General features: G+C 35.0%; 1 protein-coding gene across 1 annotated transcript; it reads right to left on the bottom strand.

The window, feature by feature from the left end:
- Positions 1 to 10273: 10273 nt before the first annotated feature.
- Positions 10274 to 21741, bottom strand: LOC149138560 (uncharacterized). Its single transcript, XM_089450393.1, has 2 exons — positions 20981 to 21741; positions 10274 to 10418 (listed from the first exon to the last, which is right to left on the bottom strand). The coding sequence occupies exons 1-2, from the start codon at positions 21739 to 21741 to the stop codon at positions 10274 to 10276; spliced, it is 906 nt and encodes a 301-aa protein (XP_089306519.1).
- Positions 21742 to 23573: the final 1832 nt, after the last annotated feature.

Below are 23573 nucleotides of genomic sequence, written 5' to 3' on the forward strand. Positions count from 1 at the left end.
TCAAGTATGGAAGGATGCTATGACCGAAGAATATGAGTCTATTATGAAGAATTATGTCTGGGAAGTAATTTCCAGACCCCAGGATAAGACAGTTGTCACTTCTAAGTGGCTTTACAAGATAAAGCATGCAGCAGATGGAAGTATGGAAAAGTATAAGGCTTGTTTTGTCGCTCGTGGCTTCTCCCAGAAGGAAGGTATAGACTATGATGAGATATTTACACCTGTTGCTAGATATACCACCATCCGCTCAATCATAGCCCTTGCAGCTACACAAGGATAGAATCTACATCAGATGGATGTAAAGACCACGTTCCTGCATGGTTCAATCAAAGAAGAGGTCTATGTGGAGCAACTCGAAGGATTTGAGATTCATGATCGAAAATCTCATGTGTGCAAGTTGAAGAAGGCCCTCTATGGGCTGAAGCAAGCACCTCAAGCATGGTATGAGAGGATTGATAGCTACATGATGAAGCTAGGATTCACTAGGAGTGAAGTCGATCCTAACCTTTACTTTAAGGTTGTAGATGAAAAACCTCTCATACTGGTGTTGTATGTTGACGACCTCTTCCTAATAGGTGCAAACCCTCTCATTCACAAATGTAGAAGGGAGTTGGATTCTAAATTTGAAATGAAGGACCTAGGACTGATGCACTATTTCCTAGGACTTGAAGTTTGGCAAAAGCTAGGGGAAATTTTCCTATCTCAAGGAAAATATGTGGTGAAGATTCTAGAAAGATTCGGTATGGTGGACTGCAAGCCTGTAACTACGCCGATGAAGCTTGACTTCAAAAAGTTAAACGGTAGTGTTGCTGAACCTATTTTACAAAATGCCACCGAGTTTCAGCAACTCATCGAAGCATTAATGTTCCTAGTGAACTCCCGTCCAGATATATACTTTGCAGTCAACAAATTAAGTCAACATATGGTTGAACCTCACCACATACATTGGATTGGTGCCAAGAATCTATTAAGGTATCTTCGTGGCACAATTACTTATGGGTTGAGATACACTACCGGAGATGTGAGACTACTTGGATACACTGATGTTGATTGGGCAGGCAATGTGGTGGATCGTAAGAGCACTTTTGGGTGCTGTTTCTCCTTTGGATCTACTTCGATATCCTGGATGAGCAGGAAGCAGAAGTTGGTGGCTTTGAGCACCACCAAAGCAGAGTATATTGCTGCTAGCATGGCCTCCCGTGAGGTAGTCAGGTTACGAAATCTCTTTAGTGAGATGTTTGGATTTACATTGGATATCACCGTGATCCTATGTGACAACTAGAGTGGGATTTGTTTGTCAGAGAATCCTGTATTTCATGATTTCTCCAAACATATCGATATTAGTTACCACTATATTCGAGATATGGTGCAGCGAGGAGCAATAAGGCTCCAACATATCAGTATATATGAACAGGTCGCTGACATTCTGACAAATCCCCTAGGGAAGGTCAAATTCCTGACTTTCCGAGAATGACTTGGTGTCATTCAAGGACCCTTTGATGAGGGTCCTATATGATGTATTTAGCTCTAGGAGCTCTGGGAGAGGCATGGGGTACTTCTTGGAGTGACATATGACCACAGGGTGACTCACCATCCCCTGGTGGTACACCTTGTGCAGGGTAAAAGGATCAAAGTTTCCCTGTGACACCCCGTGGCGACTATGGAACAAGATGATTAGTTCTCCTGTGGGCTTGGATGATATGTTCTCCATGGTGATTGTGGAGAAGATGATTTGTTATCTTGTGGGACAGGATGATTCACTCTCCTATGGACAGAATGATTCACTCTCCTATGGACAAGATGATTCCCTCTCCTGTGGACAGGATGATTCCCTCTCCTGTGGACAGGATGATTCGCTCTCCTGTGGACAAGATGATTCGCTCTCTTGTGGGACAAGATGATTCACTCTCTTGTGGGACATGATGATTCGCTCGCCTATGGACAAGATGATTCGCTCTCATGTGGACAAGATGATTCGCTCTCTTGTGGGACAAGATGATTCGCTCTCTTGTGGGATGGGATGATTTTCTCTCCTATGGATAGGATTGACTAGTTCTCCTGTTGAGGCATCCTGCCCATGCAATCTGGGACTCAAGGGAAGTACCTCTCATTTGATCAATGAGCAGGGAAATGAGGATAGGGACCATAGTAGTACCGATGGACGCATCACTATATCTACCGTACTCCCTATGCTAGGATGACCTTCATTGATCTGGGATCAATGATACTAGTCTCGGACCATTGGTAGGAGTTGTACCCACTATCACACTGACTTCAGGTCCGTTGAGGACTGGTCTAGGACCAGTGGTACACACTCTGAGACTGAATTAGAGTCAGTGGAGGATGGTATGATACATCCTCGATCATTTCTTCTTCTTCATAATTCAGACAAAGCAGAGAAGAGCAAAGCAGAACAGAGCGTAACAGAGCAGAGCAGAGCAAAGCAGAACAGAGCATAGCAGAGCAGATCAGAACAGGGCAGAAGAGGAAATAGTAGAGCAGGTAGAATAGAGCATAGTAGAGAAAGGGTCAAGTTGTACAGGGCAATGCATTTGATGGATGAAAAGTAGCGACCGACAGACAAATTGCAGATGGAGTTCTCCCTAGTTGAGAGGGACTGTTAAAATTGGAAAATATGGACAAACTCAATGTGGGTCATATTATTCATGGTTTATAATATTTTTATTAGATTCCTCTCCTCAAGAGGTGTAGGATTGATCTAAGGATCATCCAATTCCGATAAGTATTTATGGAGATATGAATTTATTTTTATTATGGAATAATTATCAAGCCAATCGGCAACTCATGTAGGCTCAGAAGCCCAACAGATGCATCTATTCATCATCAACATTTGTATATAGATATAGGAGGTCTTTTCCACATTTGGACACTCATTGTCATCACATCTCTCTCTCTCTCTCCTGCGCAAAAAAGAGGCTCTTCTCCTACTACGCAACAAGGGACTCTTCACTCACACATGTGGAAGGAAGGATGCAAAATTTAGGGTTGCAACTACAGATCAAAATTTTGACCATCAGACTCTCTCTCAGAACTACGTTGTAGGTGGAATTGACTCTCCTCAGAAGGCCACATTTTTTGGTGAAGGAATCAAGCCGATCCGTCAGTCGGTTTGCAAGATATTGTCTACCTTAGTTTAGGGGTGATCTAGGGTTTGTTGTTGTTGACGTAAATCAGATTTATGTACTATTTCTCTCTGCTGAATTATTGAAGATAAAGGGATATTTGATCAAAGGGTTTCCCCATATTGAGGTTTTTCCCTGGCTAGCTGCCACATCTTGTGTCTCTTGTCTTGGCTTGTTTCCTGTTGATCGTTTAATGTTCTATCTGCACTTTACTTACTGTACATGTGATTGCTAATCTATGGATGATAATAATAAAAAGAAGTAAACTGCTCTAAGCATAGAACATACCATAACTTAACACGGAACATCATCATAAATATGATATTGTATCCACAATATGACTACACAGGGAATTATAATTCTCAACATTCAAAAGCTATAGCTATATGCTAATAAGCAACAGAGAAATAGTTTCTACAACTACTCTTCCCCTTCCAAATATTTCTCTGATTCACACAATGGGAACGAGAAGGCTTAAATGCACATCTAGTCTCTAACATGTTCTACATATAGCTACATATAAGTGATCTTTTTTCTGTTTTTTTTATACAAGACCATATACAAAACTTTTACAAAAAATGGTACAAAAAGTTCTAAGGTACTTAACTGTGCAGACATTCTTATCCTTTTTGTTGATCTTCAAAAATCTATCCCGACAGCTTGACGTTTCCTACTTCTGTCACAGTTGATCCCATTTTTATCTGGATATGCATACCTTCTTCTGTGGCTAGTAATCCTTTCTTCGACATTTCATCTGCTTTCTTGTTGTGTACCCTGCTGATGTGTTGAATGGAAGATTGATCAAGAGTGTTCCATAGGCTTTGTATATGTCTCAACCAGCCTTGCAGATAATTTTGTTGAATATTATTCTTCCCCAAAATGTGATCAATCATACCTCTCGAATCTCCATATATTTGCATTTGTGGGATATCCAAAAATTTGATAAACCATAGTAATCCCCACAAGGCTATTTCTTCTGCTTTCATATGTGTTCCCTCTCACGCATTCCAGTGAATCCAGTACTCTTGTTCTTCTTATACTTTTAGCCAAATTCCACACCCACATCTCCCTCCTTGTGCTGCCCCATCAAAAAAGCATGCCGAGTATTTGGTAACATGTACCCTCCCCTTTTCTGCCTTCTCTTTTTTCTTGGTGCCGTCTCTCTAATCTGATATAAACCACCGTTCTATGAATTCGCAAATTACATTCTCTCTCCATCTATTGGATCCAAAAATCAATTGATTTCGACCTTTCCAGATCTCCCAGAAGACAACCAAGGCGAGCGTTCGCCAACTTTTTCTTTGTGTACTCCACCATTTTAAACATTCCTCAATTGTATTAAACTGTATGTATGAGATCTACATCTTGGTGGTGAAGTGCTTCTAGATGCTTATAGATCTTGGATAGTGTAAGAATAAGTGGCAATTATCCTCACCATCTTTTCTACATAGATAACAAATTCCAGGACCATGATGATTCTTCTTTTGTAAGTTTTCCCATGTAAGATTCTTATTCTGCGAAGTTAACCAAAGGAAAATGATGATCTTTATAGGGATATTAATTTGCCAAAACTTGTAAAACCAACAATATTCCTCATCCTGTAGCCCCTTCAAACATAATTTGAGATAGCAGTCTTCCACCTCAATCTCTCTGGATTTCTTCTTTTTACCAGCCCATGTGATGCAATCCCCTTTTCTGTCATAACATATCCCTGCATCTTTTAGTGATTTTACAAGCTCAAACCAATCCAATTCATACTGTCCTGTAAGGTTTAGTTGGATGGAGTCACGCCAAATTGGAATATTACCATTCCAGTCATGGATCATCTGACTCAGGATGAATATGCCCTTTCTATTCAGGTGGTTTATTAGTTCCATTGTACCAAGTGGAATCTCACTAGATCCTATTATGTTGTCTTTACCCAAAATAATACTATTACCGGATCCAAAAATCCACGAGATGTTCTGGAGTAGGATATTCTTGACCCTGTTAAAACTGTTCCATATCTGAGAACCATATTTTTTCCCAATTACACCATGTCTCATCCAAAAGGAAAAATCCTTATTCTTCATGTACTTAAACCGAATCAACTTTCCCCATATGTCAATACTGTTGATGCCCCGTCATAATGATTTTAAAATCAACACCCATCCAAAAATTTTAAGATTTAAAACACCCCATCCACCCAGCTTTTTTGGTCTAGTAATCCTCTCCAACTTGACCAAGTGATATTTGCAGCTCCTTCTTTCTCCTGACCAAATATAGTTTTCCATTATGCGATTCAGTAGTTTTATTATCATCTGCGGGATGTGGAACAAGTGTGCCCAATATATCCCCAACTGCGTGAGAACTGACTGTATGAGGGTGATACGACCTCCCATTGATAAACATCTATGTTCCCACCCCTTAATCTTGGAGTGGAATCTTTCCACCAACCACATCTAGTCAGCATTTTTGTAGTTTCCTAGCTTTAGGCAGTACCCCAGATATTTCATTCCATTATCTAAATTTACTACATTTACCCCAAAGCACCTCTGGATATAGTTGATATCGTCATGGTTACATGATCCATATAATATGATGGATTTGTGTTCATTTTGAACAAGACCAGTAGCTTTTCCAAACTTCTTTAGAATTAATGAAAGTTCATACCACTTAAGTCTGTTTAACATACCCATCAACAAGATATCATCAACAAAGAAACTGTGAGAGATAGAAATATGACTGTTGACTTTTAGCACTTCAAATTGACCTGTGTTCATAGATTTTTTAATTTTCAAGCTTAGTCCATACATCGCCAGTATGAAAAGAAGGGGGGATAAAGCACATCCCTGTCTAAGTCCCCTGCCTGCAACAAAAAACTTTGATGGGTATCCATTAATTATCACAGCATAATGTACTGTTGTTACACATCCCATAATCCATTCTGCCATGTTTGTTTTTATTCCAAATTTATGAAGGACCAGAACTCCAATCTAAGCAGTCATAACAGTTCCCAAAAACATTCCTGCTCTTTGTAAGGAGAATACAGATTAAGGATGTGCGTTCTTCCTTGGATATCTCTAATGTTACCAACCAAAAAAATACCCGCCGAGCAGGAAAATGCCTTTAGTTTTTCCCACCTTGGGTCCCAGAAAGCTGCTAAACCCCCAGATCTTCTTGTGGCATCAGTTGCCACAATATACCATGTCGGAAACATCCTCCTAAAATAATTGATTTTTTGTGATGTAGAGTGCATTGATTCTTGGATGAGAATAATTTTGGAATGAGATGTGATAAACAGGTCTCTTAATGCGAGGAATTTTTGAAGGGCCCCCAAACCCCTTATATTCAGTGAAAGGATGGAGTTCATTTGAGCCTGTAGGTATGGGAGAGGAAATGGGGATATCAATGAGAGACGACGAGTTTGTCAAGGTTGTATGGCTTTGACATGAGCAACCTCTGAAGTGTCTAGTGCCTCTGTTGTTTGTACGTCTCACAGTGATATTCCCTGTCGAGGAGGGACTTATTACAGGAGAACCGGATCCCTTTGGCTTATGAATAGTGAGCGATTTGAGGTCAAGGGTTTTCCTTTGAAGAAGGAAGTTGAGATCGTTGTCCACAAAGTTATTTGGTGATGAGACCAGAGATATTTGAGCGGGAGATTTAGCAATGGGAGAATTTGGTTGTGTAGCAAGAGAATGGAGCCTTTGGGCTTGAGTATACGTGGCATATGAGGTAGATGGAATATCTGCCATAGTGTGTTGTGACAGTACCGATGGAGGAGGCAAGACTGGAGTGGAAAGAAGCTGGTGATGCTCCCGATATGGAGAGTTGGCAGCAATATCAGAGCCAGACTGTTATGACGTCGGGGAGGAGGAGTGAACATGAATAGGAATAGGAGAAAATACATTTTTTTATAGAGCAAGGAGAGGGCTCAAAACAATCCACATTGTCCTCCTCATTAAACATTGTAGGGTATTCATTTACTGCCCCCACCTGTGAGTCTGCTTCCTCCACTTCCATTCTTTTATATGCCTTTTTGAAATATGAAACCGCCAAGGCTGTAATTTCCAATTGTTTCTTATAGCAGTTCCCTTCACCATCACTCATCTGCCAAATCGTAGGCTATGCATGGTCTTTAAGGCCTCCTCAATATCTGTCATCTCCCTTCTCAAATTTTCCTTCTTCTTCCGTTCCCATTTTTTACCTTTGTTTTAAGAATTCGAAGCCTACTCATAAACCTTTCAGTATACGAGAGGTCTTCCTTTGTATCTCTTCTTTCTAGCCAAAATGATCTGATAAGAGAATCAATATCTATGTCTTCAAGCCAAACTATATTAAACTTAAAAGGCAGGCAGCTCTTATATCAGTGTTGCACCAGAAGAGAGTGATTGGGTGATGATCTGATACATAGTTTTCAATAATGTGAGATCTTACATCCCGCATATTTTCCACCATATTTTCTTGTATAGGGAATCTATCAAGTCTCTTTGATATATAGCTATTTCCACTTCTTCCATTATCCCAGGTAGGAGCATTATTTGGCAGACAAATATCTATTAAGTTGTATGAGAAAATAATGTCCCTTAGCTTTTGTGCCATCTTATCCACCACCCTAGATTGTCCCCACAGCTCCTCGACCCCTAGGGTATAGTTAAGATCCCCAACTAAAATCAGAGAGGATGAATGAAGGATCCCAGTTGCCTCCATTGTATCCCAAAAACATTCCCACTCTTTGTAAGGAGCATATAGATTAAGGATGTGCATTCTTCCCTGGATACCTCTGATGTTACCAACCAGAAAAATACCCATCGAGCAGGAAAATGCCTTCAGTTTTGCCCACCTTGGGTCCCAGAAAGCTGCTAAACCCCTAGATCTTCCTGTGGCATCAGTTGCCACCATATACCATGTCGGAAACATCCTCCTAAAATAATCGATTTTTTGTGATGCAGAGTGCATTGATTCTTGGATGAGAATAATGTTGGAATGAGATGTGAAAACCAGTCTCTTAATGCGAGGAATTTTTGAAGGGCCCCCAAACCCCTTATATTCAGTAAAAGGATGGAGCTCATTTGAGCCTATTAGAGGGCATACATGCTCTAAGTGCCCTGGGAGAGATGGGAGAGGAAATGGGGATATCAATGAGAGACGATGAGTTTGTCAGGGTTGTATGGGTTTGACGTGAGTGACCTCTGAAGTGTCTACTGCCTCTGTTGTTTGTACATCTCACAGTGATATTCCCTACTGAGGAGGGACTTATTACAAGAGAACCAGATCCCTTTGGCTTATGAATAGTGAGCGATTTAAGGTCAAGGGTTTTCCTTTGAAGAAGGAAGTCGAGATCGTTGTCCACAGAGTTATTTGGTGATGAGACCAGAGATATTTGAGCGGGAGATTTAGCAATGGGAGAATTTGGTTGTGTAGCGAGAGAATGGAGACTTTGGGCTTGAGTATATGTGGCATATGAGGTAGATGGAATATCTGCCATAGTGTGTTGTGACAGTATCGACGGCTGAGGCAAGACTGGAGTGGAAAGAAGCTAGTGATGCTCCCAATATGGAGAGTTGGCAGCAATATGAGAGCCAGACTGTTTTGACGTTGGGGAGGAGGAGTGAACATGAATAGGAATAGGAGCAAATACATTTTTTATAGAGCGAGGAGAGGGCTCAGAAAAAACCTGATTAGTGTGAAAGGAGTTACCTGAGCCCGAAATATTTCCAATATGTTTCGTGGCATATCCATGACGTGGAGAGAGGCATTCCAACTTGTTCTCCTTTTGTAGCCTTTGATGAGTCCCTTTACATTCCCACGAAGGCCACCACCCTCCTCTTGCTTTGGGACAATTAGCTATTAAATGTCCAGTTTGATGACAATTGAGGCACCAGAATGGAATTCCCCAAAAATCCAAGCGTTGTGTGAGATTTATGTCCTCCCACCTTAGCTCAATGTGATACAAAAAGGCCTCGCTAAAATATTTTTCTATAAGGACCCATGTTATCCTTTTATCCCTAGCTCCCAAACATCGAGGATCAACGTATATGAATTTACCAATGGCATTGCCAATATCAATAAATACTTCCTTCGTCCAAAATTCTAAAGGTAATCCAGGAAATTTAACACAGATAAGCTTGTTTTCGAGCATTTTCTTCAACGGATTAAAGCCTACGTACCATGCATACATTGCCAAAAATCCATGGTCCTTGACCCATGGCATTGCAATGATTTTTCTGACATCCTCTTCACTCAAAAAATGAAAGTTGTACTAGCCTCACCACCATGGGGACATAACCCAACAAGATTTTCCATTTTTTTGCCAGCCACTGCCTCATCTTGGCTTCTTCTATCTTTGTAAAATACCACCTTCCTACTAAGGCCCTCTTTTGGAGACTCATTACTCTATCGAGGAGAACATCGTGGCCGAAAGAATGTATAGGTGCATGTGTTGTTATCTTGATAGCACATTGTTTTTTTCCACCTCGCCTTTTGCCACCTTTTTTCCCTTCCAAATTATTCTGAAGCTGGAAGCCGGCATCTGCCCACATGTCTCTTCCGTCACCCATGGTTGTCAGCCGAGGGGAGCATGCCACATTCCATTTCACGTCCAGGTTTGTGTGGCATTGTGACTCAGCCGCCAATGTGGCTTGGATGAATGCTTCGTTTAAGGATGTTTTAGACTCAAAAGGGTCCATCAGCATATATGGAATAATTGGTACTCCCTTCAGGACTTAATGATGTCCCTCCTACCAAGACAAGCTATAGAAGTCGGGACAGTTCCCACGTCCCAACCCACCTGGAGACCACCTCCCAAGAGAATGTCAACGTTGCCAGGTAGGATAACCATAAGGATAGGTACATCCCCTTGGAAAATTTATCTTCCCAACTACAGGCCAGGCCATGGTAGACAATAAAGATCACCTGATCGCATGCAGTCACGACAGTTCCCACTTCTCAACCCTCCTGGAACTCGCCGCCAGATCGAATGCCTGAATTTGGAAGATATCACCTCGATAACGTAGACTGTCCGAAAACAGTAATTTTACATGTATGAGGGATAGGGGTAGATGTCAGGAAGAGTGTGTTAAGTGTAGGGGCAGGGACACCCGTCACCTCCAACGGGCGCCAGCAATTGGATCCAATTATTTTTAAACCTAAATAGTTTTGAAAACTCCCCCAGAATTTCCAGTGTCAGAATCCGGTAACAGCACATTCCCGGAATAACCAGTAAGTGCGAAAACTGCCTTCCGAGCCGGTTCAAGACTCAGGACCCTCACAACAGCAGATGCATTACCAACCCTGGCAAAACCACCACCTATAACAAATTTGAATGGCAAAGCTTTTGCAGGGACGTGATACGGAGAAAATGTTAATCCACTTATACCAACATGTGTCTAGGGGATGAGACTGTAAACATGAAGTATCTATTTGGAGAAAGGAAGGGAATGAGGGAGCTATAGGATAATTGCAGGCTATCATTTGGACTGTGAGAGGAGTGAAAGGATCATATCTAATGAATGCCTTTCAGAATGGCCCTAGCCAAGAGAATAAGAAGGAGAAATCATTATAAAACCATTATAACCAGAGACAGACATACGAACAAGAATTAATTCCTTTCCAGAGAGAAACAAGAATTAATTTCTAATTAACAAGAAAACTCCAGGTTCAAATAATTCAACCCAGACCCATTAATACAACATAACTTTGCACTATAATTGCTAGAAGACATACCTTTTCCTTTTTGCGCAGCGACTATGTTGTTCCTGGCCCGTTTCAGGTTCTCGTCACCAACAAACCAATGTGTATTTCAGGACGAAGCGGTATTCAGTTCCGTCACGACCTTTAAACGTTGATTACCACCACTGTGTGATCTAAAATCAAATAACTAATACCAATTCATGAAATCACCATCAGGTGAGGAGACAGAGTGGTATTGTTTTGTGGAAATTACCGTCAATCCTAACCAAGGACACTGATAAGCTCAGTGGCAAGCTTAAAGACGTGGATATTGTTCATCTGATAAGCTTGGAGAATTCCGAGAAGAAATTGTCAATTGATACTTTCTTTTTGTTGGTTCAAACAAATTGTTGATACTTTCTCTTGGTTCGTTCAAACAAATTGTACATTCGCTTGACATCTTCATATGGTGAACATGTTGATAGATTTGTCAGTGAAGTAAAGGATATTTTTAACTCACTTTGGATGGAAGATGGAGAAATAATCAATCTTGTTAACTCACTACATGCATAACCTGGTAAATGTCTTCGGTTCAATAATGAAGGTATAATGGTGGTCATCTGCATTTCTGATGGCATCCAAACAAACAACCAATGCGAGAAGAACGATCTCCTGATATCCTCAACACCAAAGCTTCATTGCCTGTACCATATTCTGCATGAAAAATCTTTTCAAATGTTTGGTTCTCATAATGCCATACATTGAACTCTTATACTTGATTTAAGCTATCTGTATACCCAGCTTTTTAATCATTACTCAAACCAACTATAACTCACGATTCAGTAGGAATCCCATTGTCTCTTAAATATTTATATGGCTTACCCTTTCATGTTTTCTTTTTAATAAATTTTTAGAAATTTTAGTTGAATGTATAATCTTTTTATTTAGAACCAATAATTCTTGATATTACTCTTTTGAGTATAAAATCAAATTATGGATATTTTATAAATTTTCATTTACATTAGATAATCATCCCAATTTGACTTAAAGAGATACCACTTAGCTATAAAATTAATTTTATATAAATATAATATGAAAATGAAATTCAATTCAATTTTTAATGGATAAATATATATGTTTTGTTGGAATTATAGATTTATATTGACTGCATAACAAAATATATGGTAATAGAATGACTTCACTAACACTATCATCACACATACAAAATAAAGAAATATTGAAAATACATAATTGACCTACTTATATAGAATTTTTAAATGTAACTCTGAGATTTCAATATGCTTTTGATTGAAACTCTGAAATTTCAATATGCTTTGAAGATAATGTTTTGAGTATTTTTCACTAAATTAAATTATAAAAATAAGAAATATATTTAGATTTCAATTATTAAATAAATATTTATGTCAAAATGATTATAGAGAATAAATTTAATGAATAAAAAATCATTAATCAAAAGAAATACTTTTTTCTAATTTTTTTAAATAACTATTTACTATAATATAATTATTATATTTTATATTTATATGTCTATTATTGATAAAAATTATAATAAGTAAATAAAATTGAAACATTTATACTATTATAATTGAAAATTCAATATTTAATATAGTTTTATACATCATTTTATCATAAACCTATTTAATATATTATTTGGCATGTTGATAAAATTTTTATTTTTTAATAAATTTTAATTTGTAAAACAACTATTGACATATATCTCAGATACATAACATTTACTCTTATTTGAAACCCTCTAAAAGAGAAAAAACACACATAAATTCTCATCATAACTTTTTATTAAAGAAAAGGAAATATTAAGTTACATAGTAGCCAAACAATTTAAAGATGATATATAATCATAATAATAACATAAAAACAAGATAATTTTCAATTGTTTATGTAAACTATACTCTCAATGAGGCACAAATTTTAGTTTACGGAGGCAGAGGAATTGCTTGGATGGTCAAAAAAAAATTCAAAAAACCTTGTAGATGCAGTGTTTGAATATGTTTTTGATAGTGGAAATGGATTCAGCACCATCAAAAATGTTTAGGGCACCTAAAATTATGAATTTTGATAGCTTTTACTTAGATTTACAAAAATCCTTGCTAGATTTTTTCAATATATGACCAGAAATTTTATAACTTTCAAGACAAAAAAACATAATTTTTAAACTAAAACTTAGCTTACTCATGAGAGCATTTCCATTTGAATAGCTTTCATTTGATTTTAACAACATCTTGCATTAAAATATCAATTTTTTTCTCAATTATAACATTGAAATTGGGCATGGCCCTTGACCTAGATCTTTTAGTCTCATCACTATGCATATCTCCCTCCACATTATCATTCCTTTTGGACGTCAATGTTTCTTCCTTGCTAGCTCATTGTCTAGGAGACTTTCTTCCCTAGTAACTAAAACATTGAAGGCATAATTCACTCATGCAAAATAAGCAGCATTCTCTAAAGTCAATTCATTATTTCTCATTGAATTTAAATGATCAATTTTCCAATATTATAGACCTGCAACTTCCATAGAAGTATAATCATTTAGATGGAAGGGAATAATTCATCAACATTTCAAGTGGATAAGCGCAAAAAATGAACAACTAATTTTTAAAAGTATTAAATTAAAATTTAATCTTAAACATATACTTATTCAATCTTGAAAGTAAAATGAAAAAGAAATGCCTATCATATGAATGCTCTTAATAATTCAATGCTCATTTACTAGTTAATAATTATTATGCGTTTGGAAGTTTGAAAGATAGATTAATGGATAATCTCACACATTTAATGCTTAATTCATGCAGCATGTGAAAATTTGTTAAGGACTCCATTACCCGATAAATTAGGCATTGAACTACAATCTTTGATGCTTCGTGGAGAAGAATCATCCCCATTTAGAGCTCGATGTTACAACAATAATTGATTTTACACAATTAATGATTATATATTAAGGGAATTGTCTTCTTATGAGGATATTATTATGATTATTGTTAAAGTTCAATTAAATTCTAGTTTAAATATTATTATGATTATTGTTAAAGTTCGGTTAAATTCTAGTTTAAAATTCATTATTGATAATATTTGTGAAAGGAGATAAAAGTTTGATTAAATTCAAAGAATTATTTTTGACTAATCATAAATATATATGTCGAAATTTTAAATATGGTGAATAAAAAAACATAAAATAATTGTTGAAATTAAAGTAATTGTATGTTAAAACAATTCATGAATATATAATTTGAGTGGGCTTAATGATTAAGAGCATGTGTTTGTTAGAGGTTACAAGTTCAAAATCAGAAAGGGGTAGAGTATGTATGTGTTCGTAGACTTAGTAGTCAATTTGATACCAATTTGATATCTGGCTTAGTAGTCAATTTGATATATGGTAGTCAAATCTCTGCACAAACAAAGAGGTCTCCTACACCAATTTGATATTTTGATATTTCATAGTCAAATCTCTGCACAAACAAAGAGGTCTCATACACCAATTTGATATCTAGCTTAGTAGTCAATTTGATATCTAGTAGTCAAATCTTTGTACAAACAAAGAGGTCTCATACACCAACTTGATATAATTTGATATTTGGTAGTCAAATCTCTGCAAAAACAAAAAGGTCTCATACAACAATTTGATATTTGGCTTAATAGTCAATTTGATATCTGGTAGTCAAATCTCTGCGCAAACAAAGATGTCTCATACACCAATTTGATATATGGATTAGTGGTCAATTTGATATCTGGTAGTCAAATCTTTGTACAAACAAAGAGGTTTCATACACCAATTTGATATAGTTTGATATCTTGTAGTCAAATCTCTGCACAAACAAATAGGTCTCATACAACAATTTGATATCTAGCTTAATAGTCAATTTAATATCTGGTAATCAAATCTCTACACAAACAATAAAATCTTATATATCAATTTAATATCTAACTTAACCATAACTATAAAATCAAATAATAATAATAATAATAATAATAAATTAAAAGTAAAAGATAAATAAATCCCGTATCCAATTTACATGAAATTTCGTAGTAATTGTGTTATATGAGATACCATTGATGGTATACTCATACCTAGATTTCTACGACCCTACAAGAACCCGCGTCAGTCAGCCCCTATGCTGATCACTGTCTACCATTTGTTCTTCAAAATCGCCCCCCCTCAAAACCAATTTTCTGCCACAAAATTAATGAAAAAATATAAGTCATATCAGAAAAATACAATTACAGCAATGTTGAAATTTTGGAGGTTTAAGATAATCTGAGTGTCACTTCTCAAACCTTGATGATTATTTGAAAACTTTTATAAGTAGTCCACTGTCCTCAAATTGTACAAATTTAACAAAATAACAGATTAAATTTTCATTCTGTTTAAACTTTGATTTAGTTAAATATATTTTAAATTTGATTTTTTAAAATGGTAAATATATTTTTATGGTTTAGACTTTCATTTAGTTAAAATTATTTTAAATTTGATTTTTTTGAATTATATATATATATATTTTGATGTAGTTAAAATTATTTTAAATTTGATTTTTTAAATAATAAATATTTTTTTGTTTCCCTTGTATTTAAAATAATAGTTTAAATTTTCATTTTTTTTCCAAATTTTGATTTAGTTAAATTTATTTTAAATTATATATATATATATATATATATATATTACTTATGTTTATTTAAAATTTGATAGATTGTAAATATATGTTTTTAGAAAATAATTGATGCAAAAGTAATGATCAGATTGTAAATATATGTTTTTAGAAAATAATTGGTGCATAAAAAATTGTCAAAGTCATAGAGGTGTACCTTTTTTTTCAAATTTTCATTCTACATTAAATATGGATCTATGTTAGTTATTAATATGTCACTTGTCAACTCTATGTTTATTACAAAAAATATTACACTTCTATCTCATGCTAAGTAACAGTTCATTTAAATGTATTAGCTACCATGCATTGTGAGGGATTAAGTTCTTAATTCTACAAACCTTTCCTCAAATTTTGATCTTTCTTTATGTGTGATGAATCTAGAGTTAACATAGATTTAAGTTGATTCTTAAAATGTTATATGTAAACTTCATATTAATTATAAACATAATTATACATCTCCCTTATTTATATTAAGCAACACATTATTCAAATATTTTATATTTTAACTATAAGAATCTCTATTGTATATTTAAAAAGATAATTTAATTTACTTCACATATTTATGTTATCTTCTTAAAAATTACTAATAAATCACTTAATATAATGTGATTTTTTAAACAATAATAATAAATAAAAAAACATGAAGTAATACCATTAATAATCACTTTAATAATTAAAAGCCAAACTATAATAATTATTATAGCTATTCAAAAATTGTAAATTTATTAAAAAGTTAGAAATGTGAAATATAAAATTAAGCATATTACCAAAGTTTACCTCATGGATTTTTAAATGATTAGTGACTAATTTCTTAGTAGCCACATGCCAAACAACCTAGTGACTAATATTTTATATAATGTGATTATTCTTAATATAATCATTTAAACCAACTTGTTTATTGTTGAAAACATTTGTCTATTTACAATTTTAGTTATTTATTGATTTTATTTTAATTAAGTTGTCAATTTCTTTTTACATAAGAGACAAATACAAACCAACAACGCTCCATATTACACTTGTTTTCTTATTGATTTAGATACCATATTTGAATTACACTTGTTTTCTTAAATACCATTTTTGAAATGTTTCTACTACCCAATAGCTAAAAATCCCTTAATAAATATTTTTTTATTACATATTTCAATTTTCCTATAGGAAATTTTTATTGGTGAATTTATTACTAGAAAATTTGATCATTCCTCAACTAACACTACTTCTTCTAACATTTCTTTCTCAACTTTCAATGTATTGTTTTATAATGAGATATAATAATGAATATACTATTGATGACACACTCTTAGAGTTTATCTTAGGATATCATAGTCCGAATTGGTAAGCTATGCCAAATATTTATCCAATGCCATCCATGATCAATTTGCCTAGTTTTATTCACTAAAATATTTTAGTTATCAATCTTACTTGATTTATTTGATTATGTATTACCAATTTTCTAATTTTGAGCATTTACGGTTGTACACCATTTATGCTAAATATTTTAGTTATAAATTTTACTTGATTTATTTGATTATGTATTACCAATTTTGTAATTTTGAGCATTTACTGTTGTACACAATTTATTAGCATGGTAAACCTTTTTTGGTTTTAGAGTGGACAAGGATTGTTCCAAAACCAAGGTTAAAAAACCGATTTTGAATATTTTATAGATGATATCATATTTATTGTTTTTATATGTGTATACTATGAGTACACACTAAGATTATTTTTAGAATGACAACATTTGTTTCAATTGAATCTTGATTTTATTTTTAGAATGACAACATTTGTTTCAATTGAATCTTGATTTTAGAGTAAGAGAGTAGTTGGTTTAGAGATCAACCACCCTTGCTTCAAGTTTTCATAATTCTTAATTTTTTTTCTTTGGAGTATATTAAGCAAATATTAAACTCATTCTTTATTATTTTGCTACAAAAATTTAAAATATTATTTTTCTTACCTACTAAAGTTTTCTCTTTTGTGATTAGAATAAAATATGCTCTACCCATGGTGGAGAAAATTATGAAATCTTTTAATTTATACAAGGGAAGGGTTAGACTTGTCATACATATAAGGTTACTGTTGAAAATGGCAACAAGAAATGCTATAAAAAGCATTTCAGGTACCAGTGTTGGATATAGCAACAAGGAATGATAAAATAGAAATGCTAAAAGTAGCATTGCTATAAATAGTATTTTGGGATAGATTCCAATTTTAGTTAATTCCTGAACTAAAATTGAGAATTAAAATTCGAATTTGATCTTAACAGTTGTTTGTAAAATAATTAATTAATTCATCTTGAGTTAATTATTGTAGAAAATCAAACATGAAGTGTATGTGAAGACATGCAATAGTTTCCCTCTTGATTAAGGAAGTTATCCCTTGATTAAAGGAGATCAAGATGAGTTGTACTTTGAGTAGTAATTAGTTAGCTTAGTTAACTGAGTTAAGTCCAATTAGATTAGTTCCAACAATTTGTGGAATTGATTGTGAGTTCAGTTAGTTAATGCATGCATGCATGTAACTGCTGCACTTCAAATAACTTAATATTCTCTCACAAATAACTCATGCATGTCAGTTCAGTCAAAGACCTAGTTGAGATTAAAGGAAGGGAAAATGTACTATCAGTTGGAGGAATTTTCTTCTAAAGGAATCTCATCCATGCAGAAGGAATTCACTCATTTAGGATTGTGCAGTTATCTCAAAGGTCAGAGCAGTGTGTGAGGGATTATTACACACAGGTGAAAACTTGAGGACCCAAGAGAAACTGCGCAAGGAAATAGGAGGCTTGTAGGACATAAGGAAGGCATATGTGTTGTCTATTCTGTCTATGAGCAACAGTGATGGATTGTACCAAGAGATGGATAGCTTGTGAGCTAAAGCTTTGTGTAATCCTAAGATATTTCCACGTGTATGATAATACAAATAGCGAGGTTTTTAGCCGAGGCTTTCCCCATATTATTCCTTTGCGTTTCATGTCTATGATCTCCTCTTCTCTGTTATATGTGTTCCTATTTAATCTTGTTCAAAACTGATTAAGCTTCTGCAAGTTTGTTTGTATAAGTAGATCAAGTACTTTGCTTTAGTATATTGCATTATCAAGTGATCTACAGTGAGAAATTCTACAGTTACTTCTAACTTGAGAGTTTTCATTATCTTCGTGCTTTATATTCATCATGCTAATATGAAAATAGGGATATTATCAAATAAGAAGAGCTTGTTAGAAGTTCAAGAGGTTCTACAAACTCATCACGTTATATCAAATGTAAGACAAGCTAATTAAAAAGAACTAGCCCATAAGAAGTAGATATTGAATGGGATTATTTCAATCGATGATGACCATCCTTCAAACATAGTAAGTTAAATAGTGAGTTCTATTGCAACAATGGTAGTGGATCCATATAATGGGACAACAATGAAAGAGATGGATTATATCATGGAGACTACAAGGAAAGTGTAAGTACTTAGGAAAAATATACAAGAGTATGATGCAATGGAGCAATATAAAAGTGATTCAACATCAAAAATAATGAGAATAAATTCAAATTTAGAATTAAGGGAATACTCACATAAACAAATTATTGAGAAGTAGAAAGAAAACAAGAAAAATGTTGGTGGACTGATTCTTCAAAAGTCTATGATTTCAATTTATTCAGACTCCATCTATTAGTATGATTTGAATTTAAATAGGAACACAACAAATTACACATATAACCATAAATATAGAGATGCAGTAGAAATAAGACTATCTCTCATTAATATCAAATAATGAAATATGCTTACAAACAGAATGGAAATGAGACTAGCTCGGGCGATGATAGCTTATCTCTGAGAAGAGATGTGGCGGCTACATGTCTCTGAACTGAGTTACAATGAGGATCAAGGGCCTTTTTATTATTGAACAATAAGAAAAAACCCTAAACAACCAAAACCCTAACCCGAGGAGATGTAACACCAAGAGTTTATGGGCCCCGTTGGGGTTAGTTGGGCAGCCAACTTCCCGGGGTCGTAACTTGGTCATATTATCTTCGTTTGATGTGCATGATACCTTGTTGGAAAGATCTCTTAGAGGAATACATCTCAAAATGTGATTTCATTAAAATTTCTTAGAGAGATCTTTCCAAAAAAATGTCGTTTAGGGCCTCAAAACGGCTCCAAAAGTTCAGGACCCAAAAAACTACCAAAAATAGTAAATTGTGCTACAATTAAGGAAACTAAAAAATTGAAAGAAGCAATGGTGGGGGTCCACGTGGAATAGGTGGGTGGCCACCAATATCCACCTGGATCGTTCCTCCCCCCTTAGGAAGAAATGGTCTCCTTTGCGTTGAGTTCCTCCATGAGATGAGGAAACCTCTGTTGAACTTGGTCCCTAGTGAGCCATTTTCCTTGGTGCAGGAGTTGGCTGGATTTGACAACTCAATACAGTTGGATCTTCTGTTCGCGAGTGTTCTTGATCTACGTGTCCATGATCCGATCAGTTGCAACTAGCCATATAAATATAATTCTCTTTATTGGCTTTATATATCATATCAAAGTCATATCCATCTAACCATAAAGCCCATCTTAAAATTATGGAATTACCTTGTTCAAGCAATCTTTTGTTTTGCAACATTCCTTTCATGTGCCTGAGGTCTGTCTTAACAATGAAGTGGACACTTTTAAGGAATAATCTGAATTTTTTTATAGCTTTCTTTACTGGTAGAATTTCTTTATGGGAAGAAGGATAATTTTTTTAGCGTCTAAGAATGTGCCTGAGGCATATGCACACACTTCTTCCTTTTTTCCATATTTCTGCAATAAGATTTTTTCCCAACAGTAATCTTACGCATCTGTTTCAAGAATGAATGGTAGGTCATTGTGGCGAAGAGCCAAATGTGGTAGTTGTTTGATTTTCTACTTTATATTTCTTATGCCTTTGGTCATCTAGTCATTCCAGTTGCTTCCCTTTTTTAGCCTTTGTTGCAGAAGCATTATATCTATGGCTTGCTCTAGATAAAATTGCTTGATAAAGAATTCAACACATGTGGTTGTAATTATATTCTGCCTTGGGATATGATTAAACCCAAGTACTCATTCCATGTTTATGCAATAATGAACTTATCTGGAGAGGCAGAAAGAACTAGACCATGCTTGAAAACAACTTGATAAAATATCTCTAAGTGTTTTTTATGTTCACTAATATCCTTGCTGAAAATTAACAAATCATCTATGTAGACAATGATAAAAGAATAGTCTCAAAAAAGATCTTCCATTCTCTTTTGGAATTTTGATGGGGCATTCTTCAAACCAAATGGCATAATTTTCCATTGAAATTGTCCTCTAGGTAGCACAAATTTTGTTTTATATCTGTCTTGAGGATTAATGCCAATTTTCCAAAACCCACTTTTAAGATCAAACTTATTGAATGCATTTTCTTTGGCGATCTTTGATAACAACATTTCTTTATTAGGTAAAGGATATTTAATGGGCACAAGAGCTTCATTCAGAGCTTTGTAGTTGATAACTAACCTCCTTTTTCCACATTTTTTCTCTGAGTGCTTATTGACATACAAAGCTAGACATGCCCAAGAACTCTTGCATGGTTCTATTAGTTTTCTCTTTATCAAGTCATTAATTTCTGCTTTAAAAAGCTCATGTTCAGATGACCTCATGTGATTTGCTGATGGCTTTTGGTCTTTGACATAGCCTTCTCTCTGAAATGGAAGTGAGACAAAATATTTTTCCCTGAACCAGAATGCATCAGGGTGTTCGATTGTACAATCATTTTTCAACTTATTTACAATATCAAATAGAACAGTAGGGCCATGGATTTTTGCATGCTTGACAATTTTCTGTATCTTGGAAAGATTTGTTACTGCTTCATCGAAATTGCTTACCTCATTAGGTTTTACTCTGAGTGTGTATTTACTATTAGCAGGGACTTGCACCTTTTCGCCTTGAATGCTAAAAATTATCATGTCCTTTTCAATGCTAATTGGCATGATTTTTTTCATAAAATCATGTCCAAGCAACATATCAGCACTAGTATCATTATTATATAAAGTGACATATGCTTCTTGTGATCCTAATAATATTGGAAAGTCTAGAGCAATATATGGAATTTTTATCAGTTGTTTGTTAACTGCTCTAAACTGGACTTGAGTGGGTTTCCAATAGTAAGCAGGAATGGCCTTGAATTTGCAATAGTTGCTCATAGCTTCAGTATCAATCTGAGCATCAAGAATGTATTCTTTGTAACCTGGCACTTTTATTTTTACATGGATGACCATCCTATCATCAATACCACTGATGTCATGAATGTTTTCATTACTGTGTTGATTAGCCAATAGTAATGGAGTTTGATACGAAAGGAAAGTAGAAGAAACAAACTGTGAGTTCAGACTATCAAGTTCTTACATGTTGTCTTGAATCCTTTGTGCAAGCTCCTTCATCTCATTTCTGTCTCTTTGGAGATCTTCTTCTACCCTTTTAATCTTATCCAATAATTTTTCTGCAATATTACCAGTGGATTCTTGTGATGCTTCTGTTGTTATATGCCAATCTAAAATCTCAAAGTCCTCTCCATCAGTTATCTTGTGAGGAATAGAAGCCTGCAAATGGTCAATATTTTCTTGGAGGTGTCTTCGAGGAATAATCAAGCTAGGATGAAGAGAGGCCTTTTGTCTCTAGATTTCTTCAATTTGATGTTGGAGATCATAAAATGAAAACATGAAACAATTGGACAAATATGTACACTCACTACTGTCACTATTATTGTCTAAAAGAGAAACCTTTTGGAATTTTTCATCAATGTCATAGCTATTATCTGAATGAGTATTATGTACAGAAAAACATTCAAAATCAGAATCTGTTTGAGAAACTAAATCCCAATCAGCTAGATCATAAGAGGATTTAAAAACTTCAACAATCTTTTCTGGATTCCTTTCTTTCCTTTGTTGGGACATCTGTTGGTCCAATGACCAGTCTGACCACAAATAAAGCATTTAGACTATTTCGTTAGTTTAGACCTTTTCTTGAAAACAAATTGTGATCTTCTGGCTATAGAAGATCTTGACCTATATTTGTTTTTCTTAGTAGTAGGAGGTCAAGACCTACAAGAACACTTAACACTTTGGTCTTTTTGAGAACCCTTTCTGGAGTGGTTCTTATAACATCCAAAATGATATGTTTCAGTAAAGGAGTCACAGATGGTGGGGCTGAAATGCGACTGCTTTTTGACATTCTTACGAGATTTGTTGGTGGCACATTCATTCTTCAGAATGGTAAGAATGTGTTGGTGAAGTGCGGATAGAGACCATGTATCTATGGAAATGTGTTGTGCAGATAGTGGCTGTTGAACTAATTCAGGTATTTTACCTGGCATGGAGGCTATGTAGTGTCGGAGATAAGCCACATTATGGTGATCAGGGATTTTATAATAAATATTTTGCATTGTTCCTTAAAAGTGCCCACTTCATTATTAAGATAAGGAGAAACATATATGTTGTAAGCAAAATCCGAAGGTGTCTACCACGATAAGTGCCATTGTTGCTGAGGAAAGGTGTTGTTGGGCGTAGGACATGACCCATGATTACAAATATGCAATTTTTCAAGTGCTTTTAATCCTTTTATCTTCATCATTATGGATGCTAGGAAAAGTTTTAATTTCTCTAATGAATCTCATGAAGCAACACATGAGAAAAAATGGGTATGGCTTACAAAGTTTTTGAACAAAAGAAATACAAATGTTTTGTTTGATATTAGAGTCATAGAGCAGGAATTTAATCCACAACCTAATTGGGAACTACCAAACGTTGAGATGGAAAAGATATATAAACTCCCAGTTTTTTAGTTCCACGCTACTACACTATTTAGATTTTCCTCTGTAAATGTTCTTGTTTCTGTTGGTCAAAGTGTATATCAAATTCCTCTCATTAGAAAGGAAGATGTAGAATGGGGTCTGAGTCATGATTACAAATACATACATATCAGACTCATACAATTTGGGATTAATCCTCTTGTATGACCAGGGTTAGATAACTCATGTCTAACTTGTGTTCTTGTTGCCAGACACAATAAGTTTGAAGACTCATTGATAGGAGGATTCCAAATTCCCTTAAAT

This window comes from Pinus tabuliformis, chromosome X (genome assembly GCF_031772625.1).
Source record: "Pinus tabuliformis cultivar Carrire ecotype Pingquan chromosome X, CPIR1, whole genome shotgun sequence".
In the NCBI taxonomy this organism is placed as follows: Eukaryota; Viridiplantae; Streptophyta; class Pinopsida; order Pinales; family Pinaceae; genus Pinus; species Pinus tabuliformis.